This window comes from Sphaeramia orbicularis, chromosome 13 (assembly GCF_902148855.1).
Source record: "Sphaeramia orbicularis chromosome 13, fSphaOr1.1, whole genome shotgun sequence".
Classification (NCBI taxonomy): Eukaryota; Metazoa; Chordata; class Actinopteri; order Kurtiformes; family Apogonidae; genus Sphaeramia; species Sphaeramia orbicularis.
In genome coordinates, this window is record NC_043969.1 from 50,376,593 (window position 1) to 50,391,667 (window position 15,075).

Sequence of the window (15,075 nt, forward strand, 5' to 3'; positions counted from 1 at the left end):
CTTTCTTAAACAGACACATCGATTGCTTTGAACTTCAAAGCTGCATCATATGCATTTCCTCGTGTGTTTTCCATGATGAGGGTTTGTGCAAAATGATTGTTAAGTTAAATTTAAAACTTCTCCTCTTCATCACCTCTTCCACCTGTCTGTCTCGCTTTGGTGCTTCCTGCTAGAGTGCCCCCTGGAGGCCGTTAGCCCCTAAAAATCTATACTCGATCTGCATCATTGTATAAGCCGCAGGGTTCAAAGCATGAGAAAAAAGTAGCGGCTTATAGTCCAGAAAGTACGGAATATTCTACAGAGAAAAGACACATGGGTTATTGGTTCCTTTTTTATTTTATAATTAAATCACAGTTTTCACATCTGGTCCTACTTCTGTTCTGTGAACATCTCATCTTCTCCGTTCAGGTGTTAAAGGGGAGCGAGGATGGCCTGGACCATGTGGGAGTCCTGGTTCAGATGGAGCACCAGGACTGGCAGGCCCCAAAGGTACTAAAGGAGAACCGAGTCTACCTGGATCAGGATCTGAGGGACCCCTAGGACAGAAGGTATCAGCAACACCTGCTTATGTGGTCTGAAGGAGTCAGTCCATCATTTTTCTGTCTAAAACTCTGAGCTATAGATAGATAGATAGATAGATAGATAGATAGATAGATAGATAGATAGATAGATAGATAGATAGATAGATAGATAGATAGATAGATAGACTACATTACATTGGATTGGGTTGGATGTGCTTATTTACTTCATCTAGATGTTGTCAAAATATTGTAATAAATTTTGTTCCTAAATTGAGCAAAAATGCTGAATTTCTAGTCATGTTACAGCATTAGTCACACACAGGTTAAACCTTCAGAAACCAGAGAAAACAGAGGGTAAACTTCTTTTGGTTTTAATTTGTCTGTATTTTATTGGAGGTTGGAACGTTGTGGATTGTGTTTTTCCCTCTAAACATCGTTTCCTGTCTGTTTCCTGCTGATGGATGACATCATATGAGCTCCTTATAAACAGGGTTTCCTGTGAAACCTTTCAGGGTGAACCAGGACTTCCAGGTTCTCCAGGTGTAAAAGGGGAAATGGGAGACCGTGGAGCCTTTGGACCTCCAGGAAAATGTGGCCCCTGCGGCAGTAAAGGACTCCCAGGACCACCAGGATGCAGAGGTCACACATCAGATTTACTTTTGGTTTATTAAATGTATAAACTGTAGGAGTGAACAGTGTAAAGGACGGTCCTGTCTGCCTCAGGTCCTCCTGGATCTCCTGGTGAAAAAGGTTGTGATGGACCTCCAGGAAGTAATGGGCCTCCAGGACCAACAGGACTCACAGGTGCGTGATGGAAGAGCTGGATCATAGATGGGTTTGGTAGGTAGATTCACTTCCTCTGCGTAAAAACAAACACATAAACCAACTTTAAAAAAACACCCTAAATAGCATTATCAATAATCATCACAATAAATAATAATAAATTGCTACTTGAAAGTTAAAGTTTGAGGCTAAAATTTTTGTAGAAATTTTTTTTTCCATCTTTCATATTCTGCGTTTCCATGACGTCCTCGTCCTCGGTGTGAACCTGATCTGGGTTTTGTCGTGACCTGGTGTTGGTGTAGGTGGTCTTCTCTAAAGCACTAGTCTTGGATGGAGATTGGTTCAAAGTATTTGTATTTGTAGGTAATAAGGGGGCTCCTGGAGATCCTGGTCCAGCAGGGTCCAGAGGAAACCAGGGACAAGATGGGATTCCTGGACCTCCAGGAGAGAAAGGAGCTATGGGAGGTAGACCATGTCTCTACAGTTAAATCTGGGTCTTTCTGAGTCTGGTTCACAGGGCAGACAGTTGTATTTCTCCTCTGACTGGTGGTTTTGTTTTCACAGCTCCTGGTACTGGACCTAGAGGACCAGAGGGGTCCAAAGGTCCACCTGGTGAGTCCTCAGGTCTTGTCTTCTCATTTGATTTTCACAAAAAGAAGAAATTTAAATTATTCTGTTTCAACCTGTCTCTTCAGGGTGCACTGGAGAAAAGGGTCCTCCTGGCCCATGTGGTCCACCTGGTCCTCCCGGTCCTGAAGGAAATCAGGGTTTTCCTGGTCCTCCTGGACCCCTCGGTCCTTCTGGTTGTCCTGGTAAAGATGGAATCTGCACTGAGGGAAACAAAGGAGAAGTTGGATACCCTGGAGCGAAAGGAGTCAAAGGTTAAACTCAGACCATTAATGAAGTCCATGAACCTGAACCTGGTCTCAGATGAAGAACCCTTCTGTCTATCTGTAGGTCCTCCTGGATGTAAGGGTCCTCCTGGTCCTCCAGGTCCTGGTTTTAAAGGAGACAAAGGGTCTAAAGGAGCACCAGGTGAACCAGGAAAATCGGCCTGTCCTGGTGATCCTGGTCCTCAAGGGAAAACGGTCAGTTTACCATCCAAGACTAGTTAAGTCTGTTACCAGCACACTTGACTGATCTGATCTACAGAACATTCATATATATATATATATATATATATATATATATATATATATATATATACAGTACAGGCCAAAAGTTTGGACACACCTTCTCATTCTTTGCATTTTCTTTATTTTCATGACTATTTTCATTGTAGATTCTCACTGAAGGCATCAAAACTATGAATGAACACGTGGAATTATGTACTTAACAAAAAAGTGTGAAATAACTGAAAACATCTCTTATATTCTAGTTTCTTCAAAGTAGCCACCCTTAGCTCTGATGACTGCTTTGCACACTCTTGGCATTCTCTTGATGAGCTTCCAGAGGTAGTCACCTGAAATGGTTTCCTAACAGTCTTGAAGAAGTTCCCACAGATGCTTAGCACTTGTTGGTCCTTTTGCCTTCACTCTGCGGTCCAGCTCAACCAAACCATCTCGATTGGGTTCAGGTCCGGTGACTGTGGAGGCCAGGTCATCTGGCGCAGCACTCCATCACTCTCCTTCTTGGTCAAATATCCCTCACACAGCCTGGAGGTGTGTTTGGGGTCATTGTCCTGTTGAAACATAAATGATGGTCCAACTAAACGCAAACCGGATGGAATGGCATGTCACTTCAGGATGCTGTGGTAGCCATGCTGATTCAGGTTGCCTTCAATCTTGAATAAATCCCCAACAGCGTCACCAGCAAAGCACCCCCACACCATCACACCTCCCCCTCCATGCTTCACGGTGGGAACCAGGCATGTAGCATCCATCCGTTCACCTTTTCTGCGTCGCACAAAGACACGGCGGTTGGATCCAAAGATCTCAAATTTGGACTCATCAGACCAAAGCACAGATTTCCACTGGTCTAATGTCCATTCCTTGGGTTTCTTGGCCCAAATAAATCTCTTGTGTTTGTTGCCTCTCCTGAGCAGTGGTTTCCTAGCAGCTATTTGACCATGAAGGCCTGATTCACGCAGTCTCCTCTTAACAGTTGTTGTAGAGATGTGTCTGCTGCTAGAGCTCTGTGTGGTATTCATCTGGTCTCTAATCTGAGCTACTGTTAATTTGCGATTTCTGAGGCTGGTGACTCAGATGAACTTATCTTCAGCATCAGAGGTGACTCTTGGGCTTCCTTTCCTGGGGCGGTCCTCATGTGAGCCAGTTTCGTTGGAGCGCTTGATGGTTTTTGCGACTGCACTTGGGGACATATTCAAAGTTTTTGAAATTTTCTAGACTGACTGACCTTCATTTCTTAAAGTAATGATGGCCACTCGTTTGTCTTTACTTAGCTGATTGGTTCTCGCCATAATATGCATTCTAACAGTTGTCCAATAGGGCTGTCAGCTGTGCATCAACCTGACTTCTGCACAACACAACTGATGGTCCCAACCCCATCAATAAGGCAAGAAATTCCACTAAGTAACCCTGACAAGGCACAGCTATGAAGTGGAAACCATTTCAGGTGACTACCTCTGGAAGCTCATCAAGAGAATGCCAAGGGTGTGCAAGGCAGTCATCAGAGCTAAGGGTGGCTACTTTGAAGAAACTAGAATATAAGAGATGTTTTCAGTTATTTCACACTTTTTTGTTAAGTACATAATTCCACATGTGTTCAGTCATAGTTTTGATGCCTTCAGTGAGAATCTACAATGAAAATAGTCATGAAAATAAAGAAAATGCGAAGAATGAGAAGGTGTGTCCAAACTTTTGGCCTGTACTGTATGTATATATATATATATATATATATATATATATATATATATATATATATATATATATGTACACACATATACATATACTATTAGAATGAACGATGAGTACAGTATGTTCAAGACAAGTATTATCAATAAATGACAGAAATAAACATGAACCCAGCAGGTTTGGAAAGGAGGATCTCCACATTGATTTAGTTCAGATGAAGCATCAACCTCATGAAGGTGAAGAACCTGACATCTACAACACCAGGTCAAATGAAATAATGAAAAATGTGAATTAAATAGAGATCAGTGAAGTTAATGTTCAGCAGGACTGGTTTTCACATGTAAACTGCATGAATGCAGAAGGGTTCAAGTGTTCCAAAAGTCAGACAGATGATTAAAGAACCTTCACATCAGAGGTGTGGTGGTAAATAATGTCTGAGCAGTGACAGTAAATGAGTCCCAGACTGAATTAGACAGTGACTGTGCTGTGTTGCCACATTAAATCAGGGTGAGGACGGACCCCCAGGCCCTCCTGGACCCAAAGGCTGCATGGGAGAGACCGGTGTCACCGGACCTGTGGGTGAGAACCAGCTCCATCCAGTCCATCAGCAGGTCTCACTATCTGGACCCAAACTATCTGGACCCAAACTTGTGTGTTTCAGGTGTGAAAGGGGACGAGGGGCCTCGAGGACCAGAGGGCCTGCCTGGACCCCCGGGACCACCTGGGAGGAGAGGTAACACAGCCACATCTGAAAAACACTGTCCAATCAGAAGTCAGTTTCAGACGTGAACTCTAACCCCTCAGGACAGAGGGGCCAGGACAGAAACAGGGAAGTGGTTCTGATCCCAGGAGACCCGGGTGAAGCCGGACCCCAGGGTCTACCAGGACAGACAGGACCTCCAGGGGCTCGGGGGAGACCTGGACTTCCAGGTGAGTCTAAAAGATGCAACCCAGTCAACTCTGAAACGGTGTTTTGGCTGAAGTCGGTCATGTTTCTGTGAATGTTGTGAGTTTCATGTATGAGTCTGATGGTTCATGATGGGATGAAGTGTTGAACATTTATTTACATGTCAGTGATGGAAGTGATGTGGTGGTTTTGTTCATGTTATGGTTTCACGTTTGATATGGGTGCAATGTTCCATAAAATGTATTTAATGTAACATTGACAGTGGAAGTGTTGGGAAATGTGGACATACATACAGTCACAAGGAAAAGGAAGTCCTAAATGAACGTCCTAAATGAATGTTCTAAATCCTCCAGGTGCATTATGGATCATTGTCACTTCCTGTTTGACAACAGAAGGTTTGGGGCATTTCACTGAATATTAACACAGAAAAGACATGTCCATCAGTTTAAGGGGGTTCTAAAATTTCCAGACAATCTGAAATCAGTGGTGGATCGCGAAAAAATGGAAGGAGGGGGGTGTGTTAAGGGTCAGAGCCCTAGTGGGGGTTCAAGGAGGCGAAGCAAAGCAAAAAAAAAAAAAAGCTTCAAATCACATAAAACTGTATTTTTTTTATTATCATACACTAATAAAACTAATACAATTGAACCTCAATAATGTGGAACCAAAGAGTTGACTTTAATGCGGTTGGACTCAGTTATGATATTGAATTCCATTACGTTGAAATTATTTAGAATTAGAACCAACAGGATCCAGTCCAGGTCTAGGTCTATGTTTGACACCTGTGTGTGATCAGACATATTTCATATTCAGTCCATGCAGCTCTAGTCGTTCAGACCTTCTGTTCTGAACATTGGTTTTTTCATTCAGACCCAAATGCAGTTGAACAGACAGGTGTCTCTTCATAATTAAACTTATTCTAGTTTAGATTCAATGTGCGGTTGACCCCCTCCAGTACCACAGATAGGAGAGACTTGTCACACATACATTTGCACCCAGAGGTACATGAGGACTGATAATTCAATAGGGAACGCAACAGGAAGAAGAAATAATTTTAGACTCTACAGGCCTCACTTCACATATTAATGTTAAAGTTCAGGACAACGATCACAAACAACAGAATGAAGAACCACAAGTGCAGACCTAAGAATCTGTGTGTCATTGGTTCTTTTCATATTCAATTGAGAATCCACAATCGGAAAATGAAAAAAGTCACTCATTATTTCACTTTTCATGTACAAATCAAAAAATGAGTTGTTTTTCATTCTTTCCATTGTACGCACAAATTAAAAATTGGAAAAAATGAAATGGACCAAATGTGGGGTTTCGTGTTGACATTTTTCATATCTGATTTGAAGTTCCTGACTTGTTGGTATGTTGTTGTGGACAGTCGTGGGTTTGCTAGTATTCTGTCTAATGCATTCTGTGGTAATGCAGAATTTGGTGTTATTCAGAGGCAACAAATGTGTTACTGTGAAGGAGGGCGACATGACAACTGAAAAACTGGTCTGGATCTTCCAGGTGTTGTTGTTTAGTCTAATCCAGTGGGTCCATGGAGACAATCTAAGGAGAAGACACTAAAACGAACACATGAAGAAGTCAGGAACTAACAGGTCAAACCAAATCAGATATGAAAAATGTCAACATGAAACCCCACATTTGGTCCATTTGATTATTTACAATTATTAATTTGTGCAAACAATCGAAAGAATGAAAAACAGCTGGATTTGATTTGCACATGAATAATGAAAAAGTAATTTTTTGGTTTTCCGATCGTGGATTCTCAATTGAAAATGAAAAGAATCAATCATACATGAATTCCTCAGCCTGACTGAAGTGCTGTGGTTCTTCAGAGAACTGTGAGTGAAGGAATGATCTGGAACCTTGAAGAACCAAAGCATCATCATGAACATAAACATCAAACAGGGACTTCACAACTGCTTCATATTCAGAGTGTTTTTGTGCTTTTGTTTTGTTGTGCAGGTTTCAAAGGTAGCAGAGGAGGAGCTGGTCTAAGAGGACGGATTGGTTTTCCTGGACTTTCTGGAGACCCGGGTGACCAAGGACTCACAGGACTCAAAGGTATGAAATGTATAGAGACAGGTTCTAATAGTTTTGGATTTTTCATTATAATTTAGTTTTATTTAGTTTTGACTTTTTTTTCTCTAATTCAGTTAGTTTTAATTAGTTTTTAGAGCACATTTGCTAGTTTTTATTAGTTTTTGTTTATGTCTAAATGCTTAGTTTTAGTATTAGTTTTAGTTTTGTCATATCTTTTCTCTTCTTCGCCATCGTATTCAAATAAATCCCAGACAGGACTCTGCTGCTTTCTCCCAACTTTAGTCTCCATGTTTCCAGGTAGAGTGGGGACCAGAAGACGACTGGAAACCACAAGTGACGACGAGTGACAGACCATGAAGTGTCGTACGGTGCCGCTAGCTAGAATTGCTAGAGCAAAATAAATAGCTTTCGTATCAATCCGACACTGACAAAGACGAAAACAAAGGGAATTTTATCCATAATTTTTATACGTTTTAGTTAGTTTTGTAAACACACAATACAGTTTCGATTCAATTTTCAATTCTAGTTTTCATCATTTTGTTAGTTTTCGTTAACAATAATAGCCTTGGTATAGAGATAGGTTTAGAAGTTCATCAGGTGCAAAGGGGTAAAATTCCAATAAAATGCACAAAAATGAACAAAACCATTGATAAAGTGAAGTCATGTGACTTTAACTCATGTATTTCCTTCATAAATGAAACAAACTGAGTCAAACCGTTCAAGTCCACCAGATCAGGTCCACCAGATCAGGTCCACCAGAACAGGTCCACCAGATCAGGTCCATGATGGTCTCAGTGAGACCAAATTATGTCAACACAGACGTCACAGAGTGCTTGTCCCATCCACAGGTGCAGAAGGTTTTCAAGGACCAGTTGGTAGGAAAGGTGTACCTGGTCCTCCGGGGTCCGGTGGGAACCCCCCTGAGAAGGACGGGTTCCTGTTCACCAGACACAGCCAGAACCTCTTCATCCCACAATGCCCTGCAGGATCCAGTCAGCTGTACACAGGATACTCACTGCTGTTCATCAACGGAAACAACCGAGCCCACGGACAAGACCTGGGTGAGTCAGAGACCAAGACCGAGACCTGGGTCAGAAAGAGTTAGAGACCGAGACCTGGGTCAGAAAGAGTCAGAGACTGAGACCTGGGTCAGAAAGAGTCAGAGACTGAGACCTGGGTCAGAAAGAGTCAGAGACTGAGACCTGGGTGAGGAATAAGAGACCAAGACTAGGACCAAGACCTAAGACAGAAAGAGTCAAAAACCGGGACTGAGACCTGGGTCAGAGAGAGTCAAAAATCAGGACCAAGACCTGAATCAGAACGAGTCAGAAACTGAGACTTGGGTCAGAAAGAGTTGAATGATGAGTAGCTTTTTTTGGTTTGTTTTTTTATAAATAAAAGTAGGGAGTGGTAATAATATTAGACAACGTAGATGGAGAGATACTGGTGTAAACTGTGGAAGTGATAGAACTGACTCTACTGCAGGGTTAGGGTTCTGTTGAAGGTTAGGGTTCTGTTGAAGGTTAGGGTTCTGTTGAGGGTTTGGGTTCTGTTGAGGGTTTGGGTTCTGTTGAGGGTTTGGGTTCTTTTGAGGGTTTGGGTTCTTTTGAGGGTTAGGGTTCTGTTGAAGGTTGTTGACAGATGAACACATGTCCGTATTGTCATTACTGTGGTTCCTGTGGTTCTGGTTCTTGTGCAGGTACCCTGGGCAGCTGTCTACCTCGGTTCACCACCATGCCCTTCCTCTTCTGTAACACCGACAGCACCTGCCGCTACGCCTCACGCAACGACTACTCCTATTGGCTGTCCACGAACCAATCGCTGCCAGCCAGTATCCCATTCATCTCCGAGGGTTCCTTAAAGAATTTCATCAGCAGGTACAAATGTGCCATGACATGAGGAACATGTTCCAGAAAGTTCCTAAAAATAACGGTAGATGTCCCAGCAGTAAAAGTCCGAGTCAGTGAAGGGTTAAGTCTGCCCCTCTGATGGTTTTTGGTCATTTTCATAAAAACACATGAAAACCCCATAAAGGAAGGAGCTGAAGGTCGAGTCTTCAACTGTCAGAACATGTGATCATACCTGGAAATGAATCAGCTGATCATACATGTGTCATACGTGTTCCAGGTGTGCTGTATGTGAGGCCAGAGCCAATGTGATTGCAGTCCACAGTCAGACCAGGCGGATCCCAGACTGTCCCTCTGGATGGGACTCCCTCTGGTCCGGATACTCCTTTGTCATGGTGGGTCACCGATACAGGACTGACTCACAGAGACTCTGTCAAAACCAATGAGTATGTCACAAAGAGTTCCCAACCAAGACCAAGACCTGGGTCAAAAAGAGTCAAAAACTGAAACCAAGACCTGGGTCAAAAGAAGTCGAAAACTGAGACCAAGACCTGGGTCAGAAAGAGTCAAAACTGAGACCAAGACCTGGTTCAGAAAGAGTCAAAAACTGAGACCAAGACCTGGATCAGAGAGAGTCAAAAGCCAGGTCCTGGGTCAGAAAGACTCAAAAACTGAGACCAAGACCTGGGTCAAAAGGAGTCGAAAACTGAGACCAAGACCTGGGTCAGAAAGACTCAAAAACTGAGACCAAGACCTGGGTCAAAAGGAGTCGAAAACTGAGACCAAGACCTGGGTCAGAAAGACTCAAAAACTGAGACCAAGACCTGGGTCAAAAGGAGTCGAAAACTGAGACCAAGACCTGGGTCAGAAAGTGTCAAAAACTGAGACCAAGACCTGGGTCAGAAAGAGTTAAAAACTGAGACCACGACCTGGGTTAGAAAGAGTCAAAAACTGAGACCAAGACCTGGGTCAGAAAGAGTCAAAAACTGAGACCAAGACCTGGGTCAGAAAGACTCAAAAACTGAGACCAAGACCTGGGTCAAAAGGAGTCGAAAACTGAGACCAAGACCTGGGTCAGAAAGACTCAAAAACTGAGACCAAGACCTGGGTCAAAAGGAGTCGAAAACTGAGACCAAGACCTGGGTCAGAAAGTGTCAAAAACTGAGACCAAGACCTGGGTCAGAAAGAGTTAAAAACTGAGACCACGACCTGGGTCAGAAAGACTCAAAAACTGAGACCAAGACCTGGGTCAGAAAGACTCAAAAACTGAGACCAAGACCTGGGTCAAAAGGAGTCGAAAACTGAGACCAAGACCTGGGTCAGAAAGACTCAAAAACTGAGACCAAGACCTGGGTCAAAAGGAGTCGAAAACTGAGACCAAGACCTGGGTCAGAAAGTGTCAAAAACTGAGACCAAGACCTGGGTCAGAAAGAGTTAAAAACTGAGACCACGACCTGGGTTAGAAAGAGTCAAAAACTGAGACCAAGACCTGGGTTAGAAAGAGTCAAAAACTGAGACCAAGACCTGGGTCAAAAGGAGTCGAAAACTGAGACCAAGACCTGGGTCAGAAAGTGTCAAAAACTGAGACCAAGACCTGGGTCAGAAAGAGTTAAAAACTGAGACCACGACCTGGGTCAGAAAGACTCAAAAACTGAGACCAAGACCTGGGTCAGAAAGACTCAAAAACTGAGACCAAGACCTGGGTCAAAAGGAGTCGAAAACTGAGACCAAGACCTGGGTCAGAAAGACTCAAAAACTGAGACCAAGACCTGGGTCAAAAGGAGTCGAAAACTGAGACCAAGACCTGGGTCAGAAAGTGTCAAAAACTGAGACCAAGACCTGGGTCAGAAAGAGTTAAAAACTGAGACCACGACCTGGGTTAGAAAGAGTCAAAAACTGAGACCAAGACCTGGGTTAGAAAGAGTCAAAAACTGAGACCAAGACCTGGGTCAGAAAGACTCAAAAACTGAGACCAAGACCTGGGTCAAAAGGAGTCGAAAACTGAGACCAAGACCTGGGTCAGAAAGACTCAAAAACTGAGACCAAGACCTGGGTCAAAAGGAGTCGAAAACTGAGACCAAGACCTGGGTCAGAAAGTGTCAAAAACTGAGACCAAGACCTGGGTCAGAAAGAGTTAAAAACTGAGACCACGACCTGGGTCAGAAAGACTCAAAAACTGAGACCAAGACCTGGGTCAGAAAGACTCAAAAACTGAGACCAAGACCTGGGTCAAAAGGAGTCGAAAACTGAGACCAAGACCTGGGTCAGAAAGACTCAAAAACTGAGACCAAGACCTGGGTCAAAAGGAGTCGAAAACTGAGACCAAGACCTGGGTCAGAAAGTGTCAAAAACTGAGACCAAGACCTGGGTCAGAAAGAGTTAAAAACTGAGACCACGACCTGGGTTAGAAAGAGTCAAAAACTGAGACCAAGACCTGGGTTAGAAAGAGTCAAAAACTGAGACCAAGACCTGGGTCAAAAGGAGTCGAAAACTGAGACCAAGACCTGGGTCAGAAAGTGTCAAAAACTGAGACCAAGACCTGGGTCAGAAAGAGTTAAAAACTGAGACCACGACCTGGGTCAGAAAGACTCAAAAACTGAGACCAAGACCTGGGTCAAAAGGAGTCGAAAACTGAGACCAAGACCTGGGTCAGAAAGACTCAAAAACTGAGACCAAGACCTGGGTCAAAAGGAGTCGAAAACTGAGACCAAGACCTGGGTCAGAAAGACTCAAAAACTGAGACCAAGACCTGGGTCAAAAGGAGTCGAAAACTGAGACCAAGACCTGGGTCAGAAAGTGTCAAAAACTGAGACCAAGACCTGGGTCAGAAAGAGTTAAAAACTGAGACCACGACCTGGGTCAGAAAGAGTCAAAAACTGAGACCAAGACCTGAATCAAAAATAGTTGGAGACTAAGACCGAGACCTGGGTCAGAATGGTGGGACTCCCTGTGGTCCAGGTTTTCCTTTGTCATGGTGGGTCACTGTCACTTTATGAAATTAAAACTTTATAAACAGACTCTGACAAAACCAATAAAAAAATATATATATATAAACATCTTCTGCACATTTTTGATCCAAATTCAGCCAAAATATGAATATTTGTCGGTTTACAGGAAACAGGAGTAGGTGCGGAGGGATCTGGTCAACCACTGGCCTCTCCTGGATCCTGTCTGGAGAACTTCAGGAAGATTCCTTTTATCGAGTGTCACGGCAGAGGAACCTGCAACTACTACACCGACTCCTACAGCTACTGGCTGGCAGCACTGAACCCCAACAACATGTTCAGGTACCAACACCTACACTGAACCCCAACGACATGTTCAGGTACCAACACCTACACTGAACCCCAACGACATGTTCAGGTACCAACACCTACACTGAACCCCAACGACATGTTCAGGTACCAACACCTACACTGAACCCCAACGACATGTTCAGGTACCAACACCTACACTGAACCCCAACGACATGTTCAGGTACCAACACCTACACTGAACCCCAACGACATGTTCAGGTACCTACACATACACTGAACCCCAACGACATGTTCAGGTACCAACACCTACACTGAACCCCAACGACATGTTCAGGTACCTACACATACACTGAACCCCAACGACATGTTCAGGTACCAACACCTACACTGAACCCCAACGACATGTTCAGGTACCAACACCTACACTGAACCCCAGCGACATGTTCAGGTACCAACACCTACACTGAACCCCAACGACATGTTCAGGTACCAACACCTACACTGAACCCCAACGACATGTTCAGGTACCTACACATACACTGAACCCCAACGACATGTTCAGGTACCAACACCTACACTGAACCCCAACGACATGTTCAGGTACCTACACATACACTGAACCCCAACGACATGTTCAGGTACCAACACCTACACTGAACCCCAACGACATGTTCAGGTACCAACACCTACACTGAACCCCAACGACATGTTCAGGTACCAACACCTACACTGAACCCCAACAACATGTTCAGGTACCTACACATACACTGAACCCGAATGACATGTTCAGGTACCAACACCTACACTGAACCCCAACGACATGTTCAGGTACCTACACCTAAACTGAACCCCAACGACATGTTCAGGTACCAACACCTACACTGAACCCCAACGACATGTTCAGGTACCAACACCTACACTGAACCCCAACGACATGTTCAGGTACCAACACCTACACTGAACCCCAACGACATGTTCAGGTACCTACACCTAAACTGAACCCCAACGACATGTTCAGGTACCAACACCTACACTGAACCCCAACGACATGTTCAGGTACCAACACCTACACTGAACCCCAACGACATGTTCAGGTACCAACACCTACACTGAACCCCAATGACATGTTCAGGTACCAACACCTACACTGAACCCCAACGACATGTTCAGGTACCAACACCTACACTGAACCCCAACGCCATGTTCAGGTACCTACACATACACTGAACCCCAACGACATGTTCAGGTACCTACACATACACTGAACCCCAACGACATGTTCCGGTACCAACACCTAAACTGAACCCCAACGACATGTTCAGGTACCTACACCTACACTGAACCCCAACGACATGTTCAGGTACCAACACCTACACTGAACCCCAACGACATGTTCAGGTACCAACACCTACACTGAACCCCAATGACATGTTCAGGTACCAACACCTACACTGAACCCCAACGACATGTTCAGGTACCTACACCTAAACTGAACCCCAACGACATGTTCAGGTACCAACACCTACACTGAACCCCAACGACATGTTCAGGTACCAACACCTACACTGAACCCCAACGACATGTTCAGGTACCTACACATACACTGAACCCCAATGACATGTTCAGGTACCAACACCTAAACTGAACCCCAACGACATGTTCAGGTACCAACACCTACACTGAACCCCAACGACATGTTCAGGTACCTACACCTAAACTGAACCCCAACGACATGTTCAGGTACCAACACCTACACTGAACCCCAACGACATGTTCATGTACCTACACCTAAACTGAACCCCAACGACATGTTCAGGTACCAACACCTACACTGAACCCCAACGACATGTTCAGGTACCTACACATACACTGAACCCCAACGACATGTTCAGGTACCAACACCTACACTGAACCCCAACGACATGTTCAGGTACCAACACCTACACTGAACCCCAACGACATGTTCAGGTACCTACACCTAAACTGAACCCCAACGACATGTTCAGGTACCAACACCTACACTGAACCCCAACGACATGTTCAGGTACCTACACATACACTGAACCCCAACGACATGTTCAGGTACCAACACCTACACTGAACCCCAACGACATGTTCAGGTACCTACACATACACTGAACCCCAACGACATGTTCAGGTACCAACACCTACACTGAACCCCAACGACATGTTCAGGTACCAACACCTACACTTAACCCCAACAACATGTTCAGGTACCTACACATACACTGAACCCCAACGACATGTTCAGGTACCAACACCTAAACTGAACCCCAACGACATGTTCAGGTACCAACACTTACACTGAACCCCAACGACATGTTCAGGTACCTACACATACACTGAACCCCAACGACATGTTCCGGTACCAACACCTACACTGAACCCCAATGACATGTTCAGGTACCTACACCTACACTGAACCCCAACGACATGTTCAGGTACCTACACCTACACTGAACCCCAACGACATGTTCAGGTACCTACACATACACTGAACCCCAACGACATGTTCAGGTACCAACACCTACACTGAACCCCAACGACATGTTCAGGTACCAACACCTACACTGAACCCCAACGACATGTTCAGGTACCAACACCTACACTGAACCCCAACAACATGTTCAGGTACCAACACCTACACTGAACCCCAACGACATGTTCAGGTACCTACACATACACTGAACCCCAACGACATGTTCAGGTACCAACACCTACACTGAACCCCAACGACATGTTCAGGTACCTACACCTAAACTGAACCCCAACGACATGTTCAGGTACCAACACCGACACTGAACCCAACGACATGTTCAGGTACCTACACTGACACTGAACCCCAACGACATGTTCAGGTACCAACAC

General features: G+C 44.4%; 1 protein-coding gene across 2 annotated transcripts in view; it reads left to right on the plus strand.

Moving 5' to 3' along the window:
• Positions 1–15,075, plus strand: part of col4a3 (collagen, type IV, alpha 3) — a 62,241-nt gene that overhangs the window by 44,340 nt on the left and 2,826 nt on the right. For both annotated transcript variants that reach the window (XR_003937132.1, XM_030152364.1), the window contains exons 37-51: positions 409–548; positions 1,034–1,160; positions 1,245–1,325; positions 1,668–1,769; positions 1,869–1,916; positions 2,000–2,185; positions 2,262–2,392; positions 4,624–4,696; positions 4,779–4,850; positions 4,922–5,047; positions 7,005–7,103; positions 7,931–8,143; positions 8,782–8,959; positions 9,210–9,324; positions 12,044–12,216. Coding sequence is in view for 1 of the 2 variants with exons in the window: in XM_030152364.1 (XP_030008224.1) it covers positions 409–548; positions 1,034–1,160; positions 1,245–1,325; positions 1,668–1,769; positions 1,869–1,916; positions 2,000–2,185; positions 2,262–2,392; positions 4,624–4,696; positions 4,779–4,850; positions 4,922–5,047; positions 7,005–7,103; positions 7,931–8,143; positions 8,782–8,959; positions 9,210–9,324; positions 12,044–12,216 (1,864 nt within the window). In the remaining variant the exon portion in view is untranslated. The remainder of the gene's footprint in view (positions 1–408; positions 549–1,033; positions 1,161–1,244; positions 1,326–1,667; positions 1,770–1,868; positions 1,917–1,999; positions 2,186–2,261; positions 2,393–4,623; positions 4,697–4,778; positions 4,851–4,921; positions 5,048–7,004; positions 7,104–7,930; positions 8,144–8,781; positions 8,960–9,209; positions 9,325–12,043; positions 12,217–15,075) is intronic.